The 22,266-nt window shown below is 37.1% G+C and overlaps 1 protein-coding gene across 2 annotated transcripts in view; it reads right to left on the bottom strand.

Moving 5' to 3' along the window:
• LOC107037022 (carbonic anhydrase-related protein 10) overlaps positions 1–22,266 on the bottom strand; it is a 69,371-nt gene that overhangs the window by 33,469 nt on the left and 13,636 nt on the right. For both annotated transcript variants that reach the window (XM_015255339.1, XM_015255340.1), the window contains exon 3: positions 4,488–4,535. In XM_015255339.1, coding sequence (XP_015110825.1) covers positions 4,488–4,535 — 48 coding nt within the window. The remainder of the gene's footprint in view (positions 1–4,487; positions 4,536–22,266) is intronic.

The following is a 22,266-nucleotide window of genomic DNA, read 5'->3' as shown; positions in this document are numbered from 1 at the left end:
AATATGTTGATTGTTTCAACATGCTTATAAAATACACGTCAACCTGACACCGCCGCCAGTATTGGAAGTAGTTCTAAAAATTTCGATATACTGAACTGAGATTCATCAGCGAGTTGATAAAATACGCCTTAAGGTATTGATAATTTCTCATATCAAGATGTTGAAATAATAAACACCTTGAGGCGTATTATCAACTGTTGATAAATTCACACATCAACACGTTGAAATTACAATGAATTGATGAAATATGTCTCGATCTGTTGATCATTTCAATATGTTGATGTGAGGAATTTTCAACCGTTCTCAAATTCTACCACATAATGATGACAAATCACGCATCGATCATTGTCCCTGTTGATTAACAGCGAAATGTTGAAATAGTCAACAAATCAAGAGGTCTTTCATCAACTGTTGATATTTCCCCAGATTAACACGTTGCCATCACCAAAAGTTAATAACACACGTCTCGGTGTGGGAAATTTTCAACATTTCCTAAATTTTGCCACATAAAGTTAACAAATTGCGCATCGATCATCGCCCCTGCAAATTAACCCGTGAAAAACGCGATTTTGTTTCGTTTAATTGATCCACCGAAAACCCCTTTCAACCCTCCGAAAAATACCACCAAAATTTTCCCTCTCCCAATATAGAAAGAAAAAAATTCACGAATTACACGTAACAATAATCTCTCCAATATTCTGAACCAGTCATGTCGACAAAGTGGTGCATTACTAGTGAAAAGGATTGCAAAATAATTAATCGTAACGCGCTAATGACGAGGGCTTTACTGGAGCAATACGTGTACATGAATGAGGTACTACCTTCCCCCCCCCCCTTTCCTCACCCAACCACCCCCCACGAACATAACCTACAGAATGATGCGAAGCTCATCTGGAATGCATTTCGCCCGGTTGAATTCGTCGATTGTCCAGTCGAGAATATATCGTCGCATTAACGTGCTGAAAAAAAAAATTATTTGGGAACTGGGGAAATGGTTCAATCGAATTTGGAAATGCAATTCGATGTTGCTCGCTGGTGGATCACCTTGTTATCGGCTACGATAACGATAACCCCCCTTTCCCTCCCTCTCACCCCTTCCACCTCTCACTCCTCTTCATTTTCCCTGGGATTCACGCGTACCGTGTGGAGGATTTACACGTTCCCCTGTAAATTCGTTAATTAACTAAGGTAATTGCTTCTGTATGGAGTGGATTGGGGTGAAGGGGAGAGGGGTGAATTTAGTGGATTTGAAACACGCGTCATTTGAATGCTGTATTGTTATAAATTAACAATTGACGGGTGTCTGTCAGAAGAAAATTGTCATTGAAAAAAAAAGTGATGTGGGGTTGATAAGGCAATAAATCCAATTGATAGATCGGGAAATGTATCATGTTGATGAATGACAAATCTACCAATCTGCTATCATTGATTTAAAAAATCGGAATGTGTTGATAAATCCCGGATTATGATATTGACAATTTCAACATGTTGACGTGGCAATCATCAACCGTTCACAGATTACCCCCCAAAATGTTGATAAATTAAGTATTAACTTATTACTAACATCAGCGTTGATAGAAAATATCAACATGTTATCAACATATTCATGTGAGCCACGTCAACAAATTGAATATTTAAACATGTTAATGAATTACTCATCCCCAGTTCTATCTCCATTACCGATCTATGTTTGAAAAATGTCAACACTTTGGGGTGGAGCTGATGAAGGGGTTGACAAGATACGCCTCAACTTGTTGACGTGACAATTATCAACCGTTGACAAGTTATCCCAAAAAATGTTGATAAATTAAGTCTCAACTTCTTACCAACATCAGCATTGATAGTTAAAAAAATACTGACATGTTATCAACCGAGTGATATGATAATGGTCAACATTTTTTCAACATAATAAATTTTTCCGAGTAAACCTCTAATTTACATGTTGAAAATGACTGATTTCAGTCAAAATACATCAAGCAAAATTGTATTTACACGCGAAAATTAATGCATACTCCCCCCTCCTTCCACTACTGCCTCTTTTACGGAAGGCATACTCTATGCATACATGCATGTTCAACACCTGAGGGAACAGAAGAGAGGCGACACTGGACCGCGCCAGGATGTTAAATTACAGCATTTAAATAATTTCATTTAATCTCCCACCAACTCTCCCAGAGTTCCGCTAGCCCCCTCCCCCTCCCCACCTCTTATCCTCTACATATCCTGCATGTCCTTTAACTGTTCCTCCACACACACACACACACATATATATATATATATATATATATATATATATATATATATATATACACACTTACTCGTTATACAAGAAACCCTCCGAACCGGATAACCCTCACCATCCGGACTCTAGAATATTTTACAACTAAATTAATGCGACACACAGTGTGCTCCCACCACCTACTGAGAGTGAATCCACGTGAAGGAGCGGAGATACCAGGAGTGGTGATACCCTGTTGCTTAATGGCTTTACGAGTCTGATAGGATCACCCTGTAATTATACTTTACGATGGGGGGGGGGGGAGGTGGAAAGAAGGTGGGTGGTTTTAGAAATGAGTGACATTGTACAAATTGTCGTTGGTAATCTGCACTGAAAAATATAAATTCCACCTCACGGTGTTGATAATTTCCATATGTTGATAGGAAAATTATCAACTGTTGATGAATACTTGATAGTTGATGAAGTATCTATCGAAATATTAATAAATACCGCAATAACTTATTTTTCACATCAAAGTTGATAGTTCGAAAAGTCAATGTCGTGATACATAACATCTGAAAGTGTTGATAATTTCAACTTATTGGTGAATTACGTATCAACCTATGAGTATTGATAACGGTGATAGAAGTTCCGTGAATTAGGGCGTATCGAAGTGCTCATCAAGGAATTTATAGATCCACCTCAAGGTGTTGATAATTTCAACATGTTGATGTTGAACTCATCAGCAGTTGATGGAATATATATATATTAAAATATTAATAAATTACCGATCAACCTCTTCTCGTTATTAGCATTGATAGTTTCGACCAATATACTGGTGTCGGAGTTATCAACATGTTGATAGAAAATGAACATCTTGACGGGCTGAAGAGGAATTCATCTAGAAATGAATAAAATACCCTCCAAGCTGTTGATTATTTCAACATGTTGATGTGGAAATCTTCAACGGAAGATGTTGATAATTTTATCCATAACTATTTTCATTTGTTTATAACTCTTCAACAAATGTAGATAGAAACATCATTTTTTCTTTTTTGAATTTGTGGGTCAATTTCCCTCGTTGTCCACTGCCATCATCACGATTCCCCTATCTCAATTATTTATACAAAAAAAATACTCGAAAAAAAACAGGATGAATATACTCCCCAGGGAAATTCCGCACGAGTAAATATATTTGATACACTCTAAAATGAAAATTCAGTGGAGGTTATTGGTTGTAAAACATAGAGAGAAGGTATGGACCATCTGCCCACGATATGAAACTTCCTGAACCCTAAAAATCCCCCACCCCACTCCCACTTTTTTCCCTTTTTTTTTACAAGAGGTGATGTCGAATCCGGTAATAAGTTTGCCAGTAGTGCCCCCCGCTCTTTTCCCTCTGTACCGGGTGTTCGTAAAGCGGGCGATAAAAATTCGTGCCGAGCCATGAAATTAACCGTGTCGACCTCTACCCCCTTCAGAATAAAAAAAAAGGGGAAAAAGTGAAACATAATATTTATATGGGGACTTGCATAAAATAAGGTTTCATTTTTTCGGAGATAAATTTGAAAGATTTCAATATTAGAATTTTTTTTCAGTATCCGCAGAATTTCTGTGCGGAAGTCAGCTAATTGGGGCTATTAATAGGGGACAGTTGGGGTCGATTTTGACCCCAGATTGAAATCACGAAGCAAATTAGATTGTTTTTTTATTTTTCAAAAATTTATTAGCCCACGGGCAACTCACCTCATTATCCAATTTGGCTGACTGCACACTGTCTACTATCACTACCAGATTTAAATGAGTTTCTTTACACTGACGGGTAATTACAAAGTGATTCCATCGCCGTGCTAAACTCATTAAGTCTCATTAGTCCCGGAGATAAAAGTTGAAAAGCCAAAAGAAAAAGTTGAATAGTGAAGAAACAATCTCAAATTTCAATTTTTCGCCCATCAAATGGGCAGGAAAATGACAAATTTTGAAAAAATTGCAGTGACCCATTTTGCCCCCTTGGTTTAAAGAACATCAAAAATATAAATTGCAATCAGCAAAAAAGTTTTTTTGTTTATGCCTCTGAAATGAGTGAAGCGGCACATATATTGTTTTTAATCCGATGGTAAATTTCCCCACCCATCCATTAAAAATGAAACGAATTCACTGACGTGACTCATTCGGCCAATGAGAATGAGCCCTGTTAGAATTAACCATAAACCAAGTTCCTGAATTCTTCATCGTCCCTAAACCATTTATATCCGTGTAATTCACTCACCGGAAATGCCGTCATAGGTCCACCACTCCTCCCAACTGGCTCTGGACTCTGTAAATCATAATGAAGAATTTATCCACCTGCTTTTATTATTTTTTCATTCTTATTTTTAAACATTTATTTCATTTTTATGCTTCTACGGGTAATATTTATGCACAAGAATTTGTCGTGTTATCTCGGTCCGGGCCGGTGGTTGTGCGCATGTCCGAGTGGAGTGAGAGCAGAGGGGTTGGAACGTCCACTGGCACGCGCCAAGTTTAATCTACTGCCTCCAATTTTTATGATATTAAAAGAATTCCGGTAATATTAAGAGGAGACAAAAATCTTAAATCATGGGATTTTCGCGTTTTCATAAATATCTCGGGAACCAATGGAGATGGAGCATCGAGTCGGGTGTCGTTGGTAAGCTAGGAAAATTTCCGATCCAAAAGCCATATTATGAGTCTATTTTTCTTGAGCAGTTCCGGAGATGCAAAGGAAAGTAGTTTTTCATGTCGAAGAAAACTCCCTTGAATGTTCACGAAACTGTCGTATGAAAATTCAGTCAATTGTAGCACATGGAATCGGAAATTTACTTAACTTTCCAACACATCTACCCCGACCCCCATATCTCCTCAACTTCTGGAGATAATCCGGTTTGTCTGTTTTCCAGTAAAAAATAACAACCCGAAAATACGTGAATGTGATTCGTTTAGCTTGTGTCTTCGATTTTCATGTCAATAACATGAAAGTAATCGATGAATATTGCGTTACAATTTTCAAATGGAGTGAATGAAGTTGCTGAATGCATCGAGGATTGAATTTACGGTCAATGGTTGGCTCAAGTTGATCAATAAAATTGACAATCTTGTAATTTGATGAAATATGAAGACACGATAGAGAGTTTATGTGAGGGTGGAACAGGGGGTGGAGATCGATAGAGGGTTTGACCCATGGCTTGGAATCTGTATGGCTCGAGGACATACGGTGAAGACCGCACGAGTGTGGCCAGACTGCTCGGCGAGTACTACATACCGGAACAACGTTCAACGGCTGCCATACAGTCTTCCATATGTGGCACTGTTTGAGAATGGAGTTTCTGGACTGAATTCTCAACTACATAACTGAAAGTCTGATTATTTCGTCATGCATACTCGGAATGTCATTTTTGTTCGCAATTTTGCGGGAGGTAAAGTCGACTTTTCTTTATTTCAATGAGTACGTCTTTTTGAAGAAATTAAATGCCCGAAGGACTGGATAAGAATAATTGGTTTGGGGTTGAGTTAGTGGTATTAGGGGGTCAAATGGAAAGTCTTTGGAGCGAGTAATGAAATATTTAGCACTGATTTCGAATGAAAATTCAGGTAGATGTTGGATTATGAGCAATTCAATCAAATTTCGAGCTATTTAATATAATCCGTTTTGATGACCTTTTCATAATTCTCTCCACTCGCGACGTGGATTTTTAATTAAAGATAATTAAGACGAATAGATTCTTGAAGACATCTTCAAGAAGAGATGAATCTCATATTTTTGATTTTGTTATAAAACATCAATGGGACGAGCAGACAAAAAGATGTGAGCATGTGGTGTGAACAGAAATTATGGCGCAAGATGCTTGAATATTTTAAGACGTCGAGAACTCATTCCACATGAAAAATCGCGGAGATATTCGATTGTGAGTGATTGTGAGTAAATTTCCAAAATCGCACAATCGAAATCCCATTTCTTACCTACTTCAGGAACAAATCAAGATAAACAGACTTTTGCCTGGTGTATGGAGACGGAAATGTCTCGAATTATTGATTGCTGGCATTCGATCTTCCCCTCCTCTCCTTATTACTCACGATATTTGGAAAAAAATAGCGACAACAGAACGACGAAAAATTATAGAAAATAAGAAAGAACAATAAAATAAACAAGTTTGATTCCTTGGGATGATTACACTACGAGTGAAATTCGCAAGGGTCTCAAGACCCCTTGATTACAGTAATTTTCCGTCCAGTCGTGCACTTGACCACATCGAGAATGGTATGCGGGTAATTTGACTAGAAAAAAAAGAAGCAGAAGCAAATTGAGACTGAAGGGGGAAAAAGGTGAAATGAAGTAACGAGGGTAATTGTCGTGTGTTTGTATTACTGGAGAATGGAAATGTGAAACGATTGAGGTTTTTCGTGGAATACCAGAGTGGGAGAAGTGCCACGTGCATGTTTGACCCACTTTAGTGGCAATTTGTGTTTTCCTATTACTCCACGGAATTTTTGGTATTCCCTGAAAACAAACACATCTAGAGTGTATATTATTTTTTCAAGGTCTTACTTGGGAGATTGTGAGATTGGTGTAGAGCTCAAGGTTTACAAGTGTATAACTAGATGAGATATGAACTCGATGATGAGCACAATTGTTATTGAGCGATGACTCATTCTCAAACATGACATTTCAACATTTTGCTAAATCGCTCATAATTACTCACAATCGAATGTCTCCGAGAATTTTGATGCAAAACGAGTGTTCGACGTTTCAAAACATTCAGAAATCTTGCGCCAAGATTTTCATTCAAACCACCTACTTGAGTCTGTTTCTTTGCGTCCGTCCAATCCATTTTTTTATAATAGAATAAAAAATACGATATTGGAATTTTTTTATAAGATGCTTAAGAATGAGTATTCTTTCTTTGACTACTCAAAAATCTATATCTGAGATAGAAAAAATTGTGAAGGGGACTAGCATCAACATATATTGCATTGAGTAGCTCGAAATTTCATCGATTGACTCATAATCACTCACAATCGAATATCTCTCTGAATTTTCAAGCGAAATGTACGCACTCTTTTCTCGTTCATTCCTTCTTTTATAGAGCAAAAATAAATGTGAAAAAAATAATCTTTTGCTCACAATTCCCTAAAAAATAAAAAACACGGATAATTTTCCCTCCTAATTCGATTGTAAACTATCCACCGAAAATTGAATAGCTCTCTCGCTCTGAGAAAGAGCCCCCGAAAAACCCTCAATTTGATTCCACTGTTTTTTCCCCATTCCCAATGTGAGAAAACTTTTCTAATTTAACGCAATTACAGTCTGTAATGGAGTAGGGTTAGGATACGGGTTTGTGAGGATGGTGGAAGGGGTTATGTGGGTCGAGAGGTAGTGTCGCAGGCGGTGAATATCCGGTCAGCCGCATCGGCCAGTGGAACGTTGGTCCGAGTGCCGCAAATTGACATTTGCGGCATTGAGATCATCATTTTTAGAATATCTGTGGCTATTTTCCGCCTTAATTTACTCACCAAATTTCAATCCCTGAACATGAAAAAAAAATCTCTCATAAAAAATCGAGATCTGCAATGTTGTTACGACCAAAAAATTACTTATAATTGCAGATTTTCATCACGATGTTTAAGAGTTGATTAACGTCTGGACGAGCTAATTATGTTGTTCCTGTCGGCCACGGAAAACGGAAAATAAAAATATTCGCAAAAATGTTCAATTGTTTCTCCGTAAAATTCCCCTCCGGTGGGGGGCGAAAGAAGGGGGAAGCACTCGTGTGTAATGACCCCTTGGCAATTTGCAACCTTACTTTTAAAACCGTCCTCGGTTCATAGATCTCGGGGAAAACAACGTCCAAGTGGCCTCATAACGAATTCATGTATGCACGACATTATGGGCGGGGGGAACAAAGAGAAAATCACTAGAAAAAATTTGTAAGAGGGAATCACTTAAAAAATGCATATTGATGATGTAAAAATATGGCGAGTTTAGTTACCCCCAGATTTTACAGAATTTCGATGAATTCAAGTCCGTTGAAAAATTATGCAAGTTGAGATTTAGCCTTCACGTTGAAAAATGTGGGCCAAACATATTAATTTTGGTCCACATACATTTTCAAAAAAAATTCCTTTGGTCCACATTTATTTCTTGCCTGGAAGGAATGCCTCAACACTCCGTCAACATTAACAAGCGCCATTCAAATATTGGTCTAGAAGACTCGAACAATAGGGGCACAATGTCGGATCAGTCATGATCATTAGCTCACACGAAAAAAAATGTGGCTCAAAAAAAAATTTATATACTTTCATAATAAAAAGAATATGAATCTTCGGTTCACACAGTTACACGATTATATCATTAGTATTATATTTCCGCAGTGTACGTATCATTATATTGGACTACTGGGGAAATATATTGAATTTTGGTCCATATACATTTTCAAAAAAAAATATTTCTTTGGTCCACTCTTATTTCTTGCCTGGAAGGAATGCCTCAACACTCCGTCAACATTAACAAGCACCATTCAAATATTGGCCCAGAAGACTCGAACAATAGTGACATAATGTCAGATCAGGCATGATCATCAACTCCCCAAAAAAACATTATGTGGGCCAAAAAAAAAAATCATACAATGAAAAAAATATAAATCAGCGGTCTATATCTCACGATTATAAAAATAGTATTTTATCCCCATAATGGACGTATCATTATATTTTATGACGGGAGCAATACATGAAATTTTGGGCCACATGTGGGTGTCAATGAGGAACAAAAATTGTCAGCCACAATTTCATTATTTTTTATTTTACCATTCCAATTGATTTAAACACGCCGTTTGAAGTATTCAGAAATCACAGGTGGGATTAAACAGTAAAAAAAACAAAGATCCCGGAATTTGGACAGCTAAACAACACGTGTGGAAGCACAAAAGCCGCGCAATCACGCTCGAGCGAGCTGACATTTTCCAGTCGATCGGAAACGACTATCGTTTTAAACAAACGCACGAACGTACAGCAATACACAATCGTTGGTAATCAATTTGTGGTTTGTTCTGTGTTATTCCAAGTATTTTAAATATTTATTCAACTCCACATTCTCGATCTCTCACCCTCATTTCCCCTTCCCCTTGGACTGAAAAAATTGAAACTATATCTTGGAAAGATTTTTACAATGACGTATTCAAATTCGAATTCTAACTAACTTATAAAAAATGCCCAGAAAAATTTTCTTTGAATCTAATAAAGATCTTTATTTCAATTTTTTTACTTGTTTCAAATGAAAGGATTTAATTATATCAAATAAACAATTTATTCATTTTAAATCAAATTTTTATTAAATTCAAGGGAACAATTGATTCATTCCAAAGGAAGAAATTTTCTCAAGATAAAAAAAATCTTTATTTATTATTAACCAAGGATTTATCTAGATCAAATGAAGATTCATCAATCATAAAAAAATCATTTATTTAATATATCAAGTGACGAAAAATTTTCAATTTAAATAAAAACTTTGTAAATAAACTTATGAATTTTATTCAAATAAACTTTATTTGATTTAAATAAATCATTCCTCTGACTGAATATTAGGACAAAAAAATTGGCCCTCATATTGTGTCATTGTAAATAATTGTGAGGGCCAAAACATTAAAAAAATCATTTTTCATAATGGAAACAGCAAAAGAGCGATACAAAAACATTTTTATTCTTTCTCTCTATTATCCATATTCATTCTCCTATTTTTCTTTGATTTCTATTCTTCAGTTGCTCATGTGTGCCGCGTGGGGGGGAGGGCGAGGGATGAGTGAACGAGATTTTTTCCCCCCATTTGTAGAATTTTTTTTTCCTCCACCCGACGAGGGCGAAGAGTGCTCGAGGTTTACCATAGAGGTGCAGTCTCTGGAAAACGCGTTTCGTATCGATTCGCTTTAACGAGAATAACAATTTGCCAAGAGGACTCGTCTCCTCTCTCATTCCTTTTTTTTCACTCGTACAAATGTAAACTCGACATTGAGTTTCTTTCATTGTGCGATAAAAAAAAGATTGATTCTTTTGTTGCGACAATTGCAACAAGAATTTTTTTTTCATGTGAAAACGAGGAAAATCTGTCGTAACGGTTTGGTAGGATTTAATGGGATGGGGTCGAAAATGACCCCATTATGTAGATCGGAAAATTTCCGGTTCCAAACACTTGTGATGAAGGCTTTTATCTCGATTTGTTGCCAATTTATTTAACAAACATTTTTTTAACCATTTTTAATCTTTTCAAAATGACAAAATATTGTTTACAAAACTGAAGAACAAATGCAATAAGTAAAATACACAAAAATAATATAACAATTGATAATAATAATTTTATAAAATATAATGACTAATAAAAAAAATAATAAAAAACAAAAAGATTGATTCTTTCGTTGCGAATATTGCAACAAGAATTTTTTTTCATGTGAAAACGAGGAAAATCTATCGTAACGGTTTGAGAATTTCATGGGGTGGGGTCGAAAGTTACCCCATTATGTAGATCAGAAAATTTCCGGTTCCAAACACTAGTGATGAAGGCCTTCATCTCGATTTGTTGCTAATTTATTTAACAAACATTTTTGATTTTTTCAAAATGACAAAATATTGTTTACAAAACTGGAGAACAAATGCAATAAGTAAAATACACAAAAATAATATAATAATTAATGATAATAATTGTAAAAAATATAATGATTAATAATAAAAATAATGTAAAACAAAAAGATTGATTCTTTCGTTGTGACAATTGAAACGAGAATTTTTTTTTCGTGTAAAAACGAGAAAAATCTGTCGTAACGATTTGAGAGAATTTCATTGGATGGGGTTGAAAATTACCCCATTATGGAGATCGGAAAATTTCCGGTTCCAAATACTAGTGATGAAGGCTTTTATCTCGATTTGTTGCTAATTTATTTAACAAACATTTTTTTAAACATTTTTAGTCGTTTCAAAATTACAAAATATTGTTTACAAAACTGGAGAACAAATGCAATAAGTAAAATACACAAAAATAATAGAATAATTGATGGTAATAATTGTAAAAAATACAATGATTAATAATAAAAATAATAAAAAACAAAAAGATTGATTCTTTCGTTGCGACAATTGCAACAAGATTTTTTTTTTCATGTGAAAACGAGAAAAATCTGGGGTAACAGTTGGAGAGAATTTAATGGGATGGGGTCGAAAATTACCCCATTATGTAGATTGTAAAATGTTCGGTTTCAAACGCAAGTGATGAAGGCTTTTATCTTGATTTGTTACTAATTTATTCAACAAACATTTTTTTTAACATTTTTAATTTTTTCAAAATTACAAAATATTATTTACAAAACTGGAGAACAAATGCAATAAGTAAAATACACAAAAATAATATAATAATTGATAATATTTATTTTCAAAAATATCATGATTAATAATAATAATAAAAATATATAATAATTAATTAATAATAATATACATGGTATGAATAGAATAACTATCTGGGATAAATTATAATTGAATTTTTTTTATCATCGAGGTCTGGAGACCTCAAGATTCAATTACCATGATAAAATATTATTTTCCTTTCTTTGTTAAAAATACTAGAGGGATATGGAGTAGTGTAATACGTTCTAACTAATTATGGCACACCGTAATGGGTCCACAAGGCGATGTAAAAGCACGATAATTTCATAATGTTCCTCGGCTGCATTCTGGTGTGGTCTTTCGTATATAGATCTGCGGCCAGTGGTGAACCCAGAGCCCTTCGCCGTTTGCTATCTAATTTGGAGGTCTAGGTGGAATGACTAAGTCAAATTCTCTCGGTGACTAGGTAATTTGTAAATTATTTCAATGACAGTATAAATATTTCATACATTTTTTGCGTAATGAAATACACTGTTTGGAATTTTTCGAAATTTCATGGAACATATGAAAACATGAAACATGAATACTTAGAAACAAAATGACATGAATTTTCCATGTGTCCATGAATTTTCCAGATTTTTCCAATTTTCACGGAATAATTAAACTAAAAAATCAAACATTTTATGGATTTTCGTATTATTCAAACAGAAAATCAATGGAATATTTGATGTTTCAGTGACAAAATTTCCTGAAATGTCAATCGAAATTAAACATGATAAGAATTTCCGGGAGATCACACGGAATTTAATCTGCAGGAAAAAAAAATCCATTATTAATATTTCATTACAAGACCAATGGTTAACGCAAAAAATTGACTCATGATTCTTTTTGTAATGAATAATAATACCAAATGTATTGTTCAATCAATAATGGTAGGAAATTTATTTTCATTATTATCATGGAATGGAAAATAATGAATAGTAAATCACGATTTCTTTCGTCACGAATAATAAAACGCAATTAATTATTCAGTGCCCAACTACATTGAATTATAATTCTTTTCCTCCTAAATCACATTCCGTGTCACTGTCCTGAAAATTCAAAAATATATTTACCGCAATTTTCTGGTCTTCTATTCATTTTCAGTGAAAAATGGAATTGAAATTTACAGTTCTCTTTGATTTTTCCAGGAAATTATGAATTTTCAATGACGAAATTCTTTGAAATTTCAGTGGTAATTAAATTCAATAAAAATTTCCAATAAGTGCACCGGAAATTTCAGACAAAATTTTTTAACAGTGTACGTGAGAAATTCCTCAATTTCACTGTTTCATTTATTTAATTAAAATTTCTTGAGTTTAGCCATCATTTGAGATGAATTATCGAATGCAAAAGAAAATATATCACGAAATAACCCTGTTATTTCATTCTCCAAATCAACGCATCGCACCACCAATTGATCAGTCACAAATTCCCCTCGCATATCTACTTTTCGACTTTTCATTCTGCACCGTACGGACAGTAGAATAGAAATGGACGCTGGTGGCCCTCTCAAGACGGTTGGAGAAAGTCAAATAAGACGACTCCACAATACTGTAGTAGAGAGGGATGAGAGTCTATGCGGGCTGAATCGTAAAAACCCAGGGCCACTTGCCCACTGTACATTTCTCGCCTCTCCTTTTCTGCTCGTTGGCCCTGAGGCCTCCACTCGCTTTTCTCCTTCTTTAAATTACATTTGACCACTCGTTCTCACTGGCCCACCCTCTCTCCACCACCACCATCACTACCCCCCGCCCCCACCTCCCCCCGCCCTTCGCCCACATGTATCTCCCCCACACATTCACTTTCACCCCTTTTTCTGTTTTTTTTTTATTTATTTGGTCGAGTTTACTTTTTTTTATTTTTACCTTAGTTTCTCTTCGCGAAGCCACTCTCGAGAACTCGTTTACTGGCGACCACTCTCTCGAGTCCATCCATCTACCTCTTTTCCGTTAATTTTACGAAAGGCGACTCGTCTTCACCGTGTGTGTGTGTGTGTATAAGCCTGCGGGCTAAATCCAAGCAGCCTGCAACTCTGGAGATTTGATTCGAACCCGGGGTAAAGTTCAACTTTGGAAGCTTTCGTGAAATCTTATATCGAATTTTTTCCAGGTTAATTCGATGAAACAATTTTTTTATTGATTCTTGCTGCTAGACACAGAGAAAAAATTAGCTCTGCGGAAAAATTATGTTCCACGGGAGAATATTTTATGGAGTGGAAGCATGGTATTCGTCAAATCCTACATTTCTAATTGGTTGTGTCAGAATAACTAAATTTGCCCTCAGGAGTTACAATATGGTATTTTTAGACTAACTAAAAATGTATAGGTGTATGTATCGGTGTGTGAGTATGTGACTGATTGATTTTCGACGATAACCACAAAAATAATTGTTTAGATGAATGCAATTGATTTAACTCTCAGTCACTCGCTCCATGAGCGCAGCGTCGTCCGTTTTCGTTTTTTATATTTTAGCGTATATCGACGCTTAAAAAGTCTGAAAAAAATAGAGTTCCTGGTTCAATCGTTTTATTAAGCGTTGGCGTTGTCCGTTTTTTTTTCTCGGGAAATTTTCTTTAAATAAAATAAAAAGAAATGTCGAAAGAACTGAAGCGATACCGCACCGCCCGGTGCGCGTGAGTCCCGGTCGGCCGCTTGAGCGACAGTGTTGCTACATTCCCTGCCAAACTTGAAATGCGCGCGTAGCGGTAAGCGCCAACGTGGCAACAGTGCGCTCGGTCTAACCCAACTGCGCTGCGCTAACCGTGCGACAGATGAAGGCTGACGGCCGAGCGCGAAAATTGTTCGTTAAAATATTCTTCCCAAAGTCATCTTCACCGAGTTGGATCATGAGATTTTTTTTTGAAATCAATACTCAGGGAGAGGTAAAAAATTTGAACGTCGGGACAATACTGGCTGTCAACTTTGGGATAATGTTGAATTGAGGAGCAAAAAATTTTGAATTTAAGGCATAACTAGTATCAGACAATCGCCAAAAGAGAAAAAAATTAAAATTTTCCGCTCAAAAAAAGTCACTCAAGCATAAAAACTCAAACGGAATTATAAATTTCCTGCCTGTCTGAATGAGAGAAACGAAAAGGACTGTCTATGTGTGGAAACGAACAAAAAAAAGGAGAAAAAAATGAGGAAAAAAAAACTTGGCGTCGCCAAGTCTCCCTTGTGCACTCGGCAGTTGCTTTTTATTTACCCCATTTCCTCTTTTGTTTACTCGAGGGCTCTCGACGCCGCTCGGAGCCGCTTCCGAAGGCGGATCATCCCTTTCTGACTCCCCCTTGTCTCGGTTATAGGATTCTTCCATCGTTTTTTTTTCTGTACTGCTGTTTCGTGATTGAGATTTTAGATACAAAAATAAACTATAATATTGGGTAAATAATCTGATTTATTAATTCAACTCGAAACAACGGGGGAGTAAAAATTTATCGAGTTATTTCTGTTGTTTCAAAATATTTCTTCATTTATCTTAGCTTTGTTTATTAAACCGGTTAAAAAGAATTTTTTGCCTGCATGTGAGATTGAAAGTCACTTCAAAAGATAGATCGGAGAATTTTCGCTTCCGTACACTCGTCATAATCTTTTTTATCTCAATTACACTGTTAAAAAAATTGCCTCAATTTTCCGGAAAATGACCTTGAGTTCGATTTAGGAGAAAAAAGTCGATGGAATTTCAGATGAACATGAATATTCATTGCTGGGTTGCCTTGATTTTTTAGGGAATTAAAGAAGAAAATAAAAGGAAACTTCTGAAATTTCAGAGGAATCTTTTAATTCAAGGAAAGAAAGGAAAGATTTCTGTGAATTTTTCTGATTTTTCATTAATATTCCCGGAACAATTAAATTGAAATTTACAGTTTCCACGGATTTGTCAATGAACTTATGAATTTTCTATTACAAAATTCCGCGATTAAAAAAAAAGGAAATTAAATTTTTTTCAATTCTCATTATAATTCACATAATTTAATTCACGTCAAAACTCTCCCACAATTTTTATTAATCAAACGTCATTTTTCAGCCTCACGTGGGCAATTTCCCCCCTTCCCACAGTGATTTTTTTACTCCGTCGCGCGCTGGCACCTGGCGTGACACTATCACTCCGTTGATTAATCCTTAATTGAGGGAATCGTTAAGGTGAAATAGCAAACAGAGAGGGAAGAGAGAATTCTCACCCGTTGTGATAATGATACGATCGTTAGAGAATGAAAGAAGGCGTGTAGACCCTTGTGTACATTCAGCCCCGTTGGCACAGAGAGGGGGGGGGGAGAGAGACCGCCCGTAGTCGCGTAGCGAATAGAAAATTGTCAGAATCAGGAAGAAGTAATTTCGTACGAAGGGTCACGTACAATTTCTGACATTGAAATGACAGAATGAGAAGGCGAGAAGTGTCTATTTTCGATGGTAGTAGCTGCTGTGCAGCGGGGAGGAGCCTTCATCGAACTAAGTAGTAGGGGGGGGGCGCTCTGGGTAGGTGAGGACTCCGGAAGGAGTGGGGGAAGGAGAAACTTTAATAACTGGCGTGACACGAGACGGAGAGTCACAAAGTTACCGTCAGATTCTGTATATCCGCATATACTCGAGTGAATCTACACGTGCTCGACGGCACGTATGCTTATGCAGATGCGATAGTTACGCATGATACACAGCTGGAGGGNAGCTGGAGGGGGAGGGGGGGGTGGTGAAACTTGTCGCTGATAGTTTGAGGATTATACGGTGGAAATGTTGAGATGTCATTAGAAATGAAATTCCAAATGTAAAAAAGTACAAATTAAAAAAAATTTCATCATAAAAAATATTTTCAACATTTTTAATATCGAAAGCGGCCCGGTTATCGACTCTGCATCAACTCACGGTGATTAGAATCACTGAAATTGAATAATCGAGCGGAAAAAAAATAGATTAAAATTGCAAATGTAGATGGCGCACTATCGATTTTTTCTCTCGCAAGAGAAATCTTTTGAAGACTCCAATATGGGTTGCCATATCGTAAAATCATTTTAATATCGTCAATGAAGGGGCTCAAACCCCTCTCGACTCTCAATTTTTTCTTTTCACTTTTCTCAGAAAAAATATATATTCCAAAAGGAAAGAATATTACAAATAGCCTAAGATGGCTATACGGGCCAGCGGAAATTTAATATTGCGTAAAAGCTTTCCGCCATTTCGGTACATCTATGCACACCCCCAGACCCCTCGCACGATTCCACCCTACATGTAGCGAGCGGGGGAGCGGCGGGCGTTATGTGGCGAGGGGGTCAAAGAGGGGTAGCGGTGAGGGGGTTTGCTTTAACGCCGTGCAATTTAATATGCTGATGCTTCAACGTAAATACCGTGTGAGCGCACGTGAGATTCACATTTGCCCCAGGTTGTAGTCGCCCCTTCCTCCCCCTCCCCCCCTCTACACCCCTCCTACGCTTCTCTCAGTACCTGAGCGTATACGGTGTACATACAGTGTACCGAAAGATGAGCACTCCCTGGAATTTTGTAACGGAATATATGAATGAGTGAGTGAGGGTTTTCCACATTTTTTTAAAGAGAAAAAATCATATTTTTGTGAGCAGACGGAGAAATGTATGGGAATTAGTGGAAAGGGGAAGTGATCGGTTGAAATGTTTAGTGGTGAAATTTATGTTGGAGAGAGTATTTTCAAATGTGAGTTTATATTTTACGGTGATTTGTTTCGATTAATCCAATTTTTTATGCTTCGATTATTTCATTTCACACGTGACTTGATTCGTGGATTGGGTATGAATAGGATTGATTAAATTGAGGGTTCAAGTGATAATGATATATCAAGATGTTGTTTTTGGAGATTTTGATGAATTAAGGTATCAATTTTCCATTGCATTTCCTGAACTGGAGTTGTGACGTCATTCAAGGTCATATTAGCATTTTTAATTTAGATATAATTTGAGATGAATTATAGAATAAGAGAATTGAAAAAATTCATGAAATATCCCTATTCTCCATCACGGAAGAAGAAATTTCTTAAAATTCAACAATTCGCCTAAACAAATTACTTCAAACGATGTCAAACTAAATTACCATCCTTGAAATGGCATTGTATACTCAAATCGAGTTTTGGTAGAAGTAGAAGCTCATGTAATAAGCTTCAGCAAGGAGAAAATGGTAGGGAAGAGAGGGTTAGAAAGGTCCAAAGGACAGTTGGAGTTGCGATGCGATAGTAGAAACGGATTACTCGAGCGTGTTACCGCGTTGTTAGTCAGTTACGTCACGCCCCACAGGTATACGTGCCTCGGGACACCAACGAGAATGCGTTTTCGTGGGAAGCATCGTTCTAAGCCCCCATCAAATCATCTCCCAATGCTAGTTTCCCTAGTCTTCGAATTGTCACATCGTTCGGCATCAATAAAATGAATATCAAATTTTTATCCATTCGACCAATTCTGGAGCTGTCGGAATAACAGAATGGACAGGTTCATTCGAGAGTCCGAGAGTCGGGACATTTCCGATTCTAAACACTTCCGGATGATTCAATTGTCTCCGGTAGTTTCGGAACTGCCGCGTTTCACGTTTTTTGAGCGGAATTCATTTTTCAATTTTTTCGAGTAGCAAAATTGGCATTTTTGTTGAGCTATCCCATGAAAACAAACATTTTCAATTTCAGCCGTTTTAAAGATTGTGAGTCTTTTTCGAGCAATTTTGTGAGCGACTCCAAATTCAATTCTTAAATAGCTATATCGTTTGAATTTTCTCGAGGCTTGGAATTGAGAAAAAGTCCTTTGCTGAATTCCATAAGTTATGAGTAATTTGTAAGCAATAGACGATCATCCGCAGTTACTCTTAAAAAATTGTCTTTTGTGAGAAATTTTTGAACAACTCCAATTTCGATCCTCAAATAGCAAAATCTGTCTTCCGCATTTTCTCGAGAATGATTGAAATTGAGAAAAAGTAGTTTTGCTGAATTCCATAATTTATGAGTAATTTGTGAGCAATTGACAATCATCTCAAATTACCCTCGTCAAATACTAAATATCCAAAATTGTTGGTTCGTTACCCAGTATTGTACCCAAGGAATTCACCAGTTATTACTTACCCAATCGGAGTACTTGAGAAGACCAAAGGGTACGGACTGGCGCTATTACTCTAGCATCAATTGACTGTCGACCACGCGCACTGACTCAAACTATCGCCCGCGAATATATATATGGATGGACACCAGAGAGAGGTCGAACTGGTGGAGGCAGAGTGCAGAGGACTAAAGTGGATTACATATTGCTGGCTACCATGCCCTCCTACACACTACACTTAGTCTCTCTCTCTATCCCAGGTAAATCGAATCACCCTACGGGGCTAACCCCCAACGAGGTTAACTCTCCCGCCATTCCTACCATGACCAATTCACCTTGTCGTCGTTTAACTCTGTGCTACTACAGTCTGGTACATTCGTTTTACATTTTTCAGATTAAACTGTTTCACTTTTTAAACTAGAAAATCACAACTGTCTTGCAATATTTCAATGTCTCTGTGGTTTTATGATAATTAAATGAATTAAATTCAATTAATATAGCAATTTAGTGGTTGTTGATGTATGGAAATGTCGAAAATATTGGAGTTGCTCACAAACTTCCCCCAACCGCTCATAAATGTTCATAAATGGCTCACAAACCCGTAGATCCACAAAAAATTTGAATTCTCATTATTTCATCTTCGAGACACCTGCCAATGTTTCCCAACATGTTAATTACGTGCTGCATTCTCGTTTTTCAGCAATCGATTGTAAACAAAAGACTAGCATTTGTCGTGAAACACCAGGCCATTTGCTTGGTATCCTGTCGTTGGAAAGGGGTTGGGGGTATATCTCCAAAGGATATCCGTGAGCCACGGGATTTCTACGGGATGTTACCAAGCGACAGGTAATCCAACGGAAGATAGAAGGAGGAGAAGGGATGAGTGAAAAGGGAGAGGGGGGAAGGACACAGCCAACTGGGTCGAGTGCGATAAGGGTTAATCTAAGGGTTCGCGAAACAACGGTTAATTTCTACCACTGACCCGCCTCTAACTACTCGTTAACGGTACAGTGATATTATTATGTTCAGGAAGGAAAAAAAGGTAAATAAGATGGGGAGAAATGGAAACCAACGTAATTAGTTGGGACAAAAGGGAAATTAGAAAAATTATCATCATTTTGTTGTTTTTAATCGAGAAAATCTTTATCTGCAATTTCCACTGATTTTTATTTTTATTCCAATGTTCAAAGTGTCAAAAAGTATCATTTTCCTTTTAATTTGTTATTTTTAATTTAATTTGTTATTTTCCTTTTAATTTGTTATTTGTTATCTCGTCTCGTTGATTCTTGGAACTCAGCGATAAATTCCAGACATTCTGGAAGGAAAAGTGGGAGGAGTGGAGGGAGGACGTGTACTGGGGAATCCCACTATGACGATGCAACAACTATCCGAGTAACTAAGACCCCGAGGAATTTCAAGACTACGATAACGATATTATTATGAAGTAAAAGGGAAAAAAATGGACAAGCGAAAGGGAGGGGAAAAACTTTTCCGTTAGAATTATCCTTTGCTTATGAAAAGGAGTTCAAGTCGATGGACAGGTAAATTTTCCCAATATAAAAAATTGAGTGCTTTTTAAAAGCGGAAAATATTTTCACAATATCTTCGAAACTAATGGAGTAAAATGGTTTGTCAATCAGGTTATTTGATCAATTGATAACAAATATAGTTTAATGTTGGTGGAATTGTTAGAGACAAAAGTTACGTAGACTATGTGTAGCAGTATTGAACACAATTACTGTCATTCTTTCCTCCAGCTTTCCTCATTGAGCCCTGACTCATTCCCAAAGTTTCTCATTTCAGAATACTCTAATTTCTTTTTTCGTTACTCAGCATTCTGTCACTCGCAGCTGCACTCATTCTTCACTCTATGAGCGTACGCCCACAAAAACGTTTATCACGCCTAACCAATCCTGTTTTCTTAAATTTGATTTTGAGAATTTGCTAATGTGCTCGCAACTAAATACCTTCGCAAATTTTTATGTAAATTGAGCACATCATATCTCAAAATATTAGGAAACATCAAGCCCATAAACTTCATCTCAAATCTGTCGCCTCTACTTTCTTCTCTTTAATCTGATTCACTGACTTTGTGGCGTCACACGTCATAATTTCGAAATATCAATTTTTCATTCTCCAGCTAAAAGTTTTCCCTCTCTCCATAGAAAAAAGAAAATTCAGGTCGAATTGTCGTGTCGTTTCAGCGCTCAGTGAAAATATTATTTCGATTCCCCCCCCCCCCCCCTTTCAAACGGTGGGAGAAAAGGCGGGAATTGGGAGACCAGTTCGTTCGTTTTCTCAAACAAGTTCCATACTTGATCGGTTGGTTCGAACTTTAGATTACGCCTTGGCCTCCACCCTCTTGCCTTTTCCTTCCCCAACTCCGTCTCCCCCTCCCCACCACATAACCCCTTCCCCGACCTCTTTTCTCGTGTGCATAGGTCCTTTGTCGTGGTACGAAATGAAAAGAGACGTCGGTGTCGAAAGTTTGGAATGAGAAGGTAAAGAAGAAGAAAAAGTAGCTGAGCGAGAGGGAACACCCATTGGAGGCAGTAGAAAGGGGTGCGCGAGGCTAAAGGTAGGGGTTGTAGAAAAAAATTCCCGGTTTCGAGTGCACCAACACCGAAGTCTCAATGGAAAAAAAGGATTTATTGATGAGAGAGAGGACCCCAGGGTGTCCATTCAAAGAAACAAAAATGGGAGAAGGATTATTCAAATTGACGGTTGAATCCTGAAAATGTCCTGACTTCTGAATGATACAACTTTTATTGAGATATCTCTCATAGTTGTGAACATTTCCAATTAGCCAAAACAACTTTTTGATCTTCTGAAGCTCTCCAAGGTTGGGAAAATAATCGCAAAATTTCGCCCTCAGCAGAACTCGAGTGGAAATTCCATCGTAGCTAGGAAAACACCTGATAAACATTTACGAATATTTACTGAGCCGCCATAACGATGACGAGAGTGTGTGGGGGGGGGTCTTTGGACGCGTAGGGTGGGAGACGCGCGTACTGGCATAATAAAGCGCTCGAATTCCAGTTTGGGTTCAGAGATGAAGAGAAAGATGAAGAAGGACAGAAATTCCCGGAACATCCTGTTGCAAGAGAAGGACGAAACAGACAAGGCATTTTCACTTGTGAGTCCTCGTTATACTCAAGGAAGAAGAGAGGAGTAGGTGGGGAGAGGCGCTGTACCAACAGAAGAAGCACACGAATACGACAGGGGAACGTCGTCGGCATCCGTACGGTAAAATACTGGCTGAACAAAATTGTTGTATAACCTAACCCCCTCAGTTCACCTCTCAAAACTATTTCCCCGAGTGTTTCGTAAACTATGTCGGTGGTAAAATCGCCTACGGGGTGCATAGCTGGGTAGAACTGGCGAAGACAGACACCCACGGACGTCTCAATTATTTTCATACATAATTAAATGTTCCAGTGATGGCTGAAGGTTTTTGAATATATTCGAGAGTCTTAAATTTTCACTCGAGTTGCACCATAATATTTGAAAAACGTCCGTGGGGAAAATGAGTAGGTGGGGTTGTGTTTAAGAGATTAGTAAATATAAACAGAAATTCTCTTGAGAAACACTG

This window comes from Diachasma alloeum, unplaced genomic scaffold (assembly GCF_001412515.2).
Source record: "Diachasma alloeum isolate Michigan unplaced genomic scaffold, Dall2.0 Dall_scaffold_00213, whole genome shotgun sequence".
NCBI classification, from domain to species: domain Eukaryota; kingdom Metazoa; phylum Arthropoda; class Insecta; order Hymenoptera; family Braconidae; genus Diachasma; species Diachasma alloeum.
This window is presented reverse-complemented; position numbering and strand designations above follow the sequence as displayed.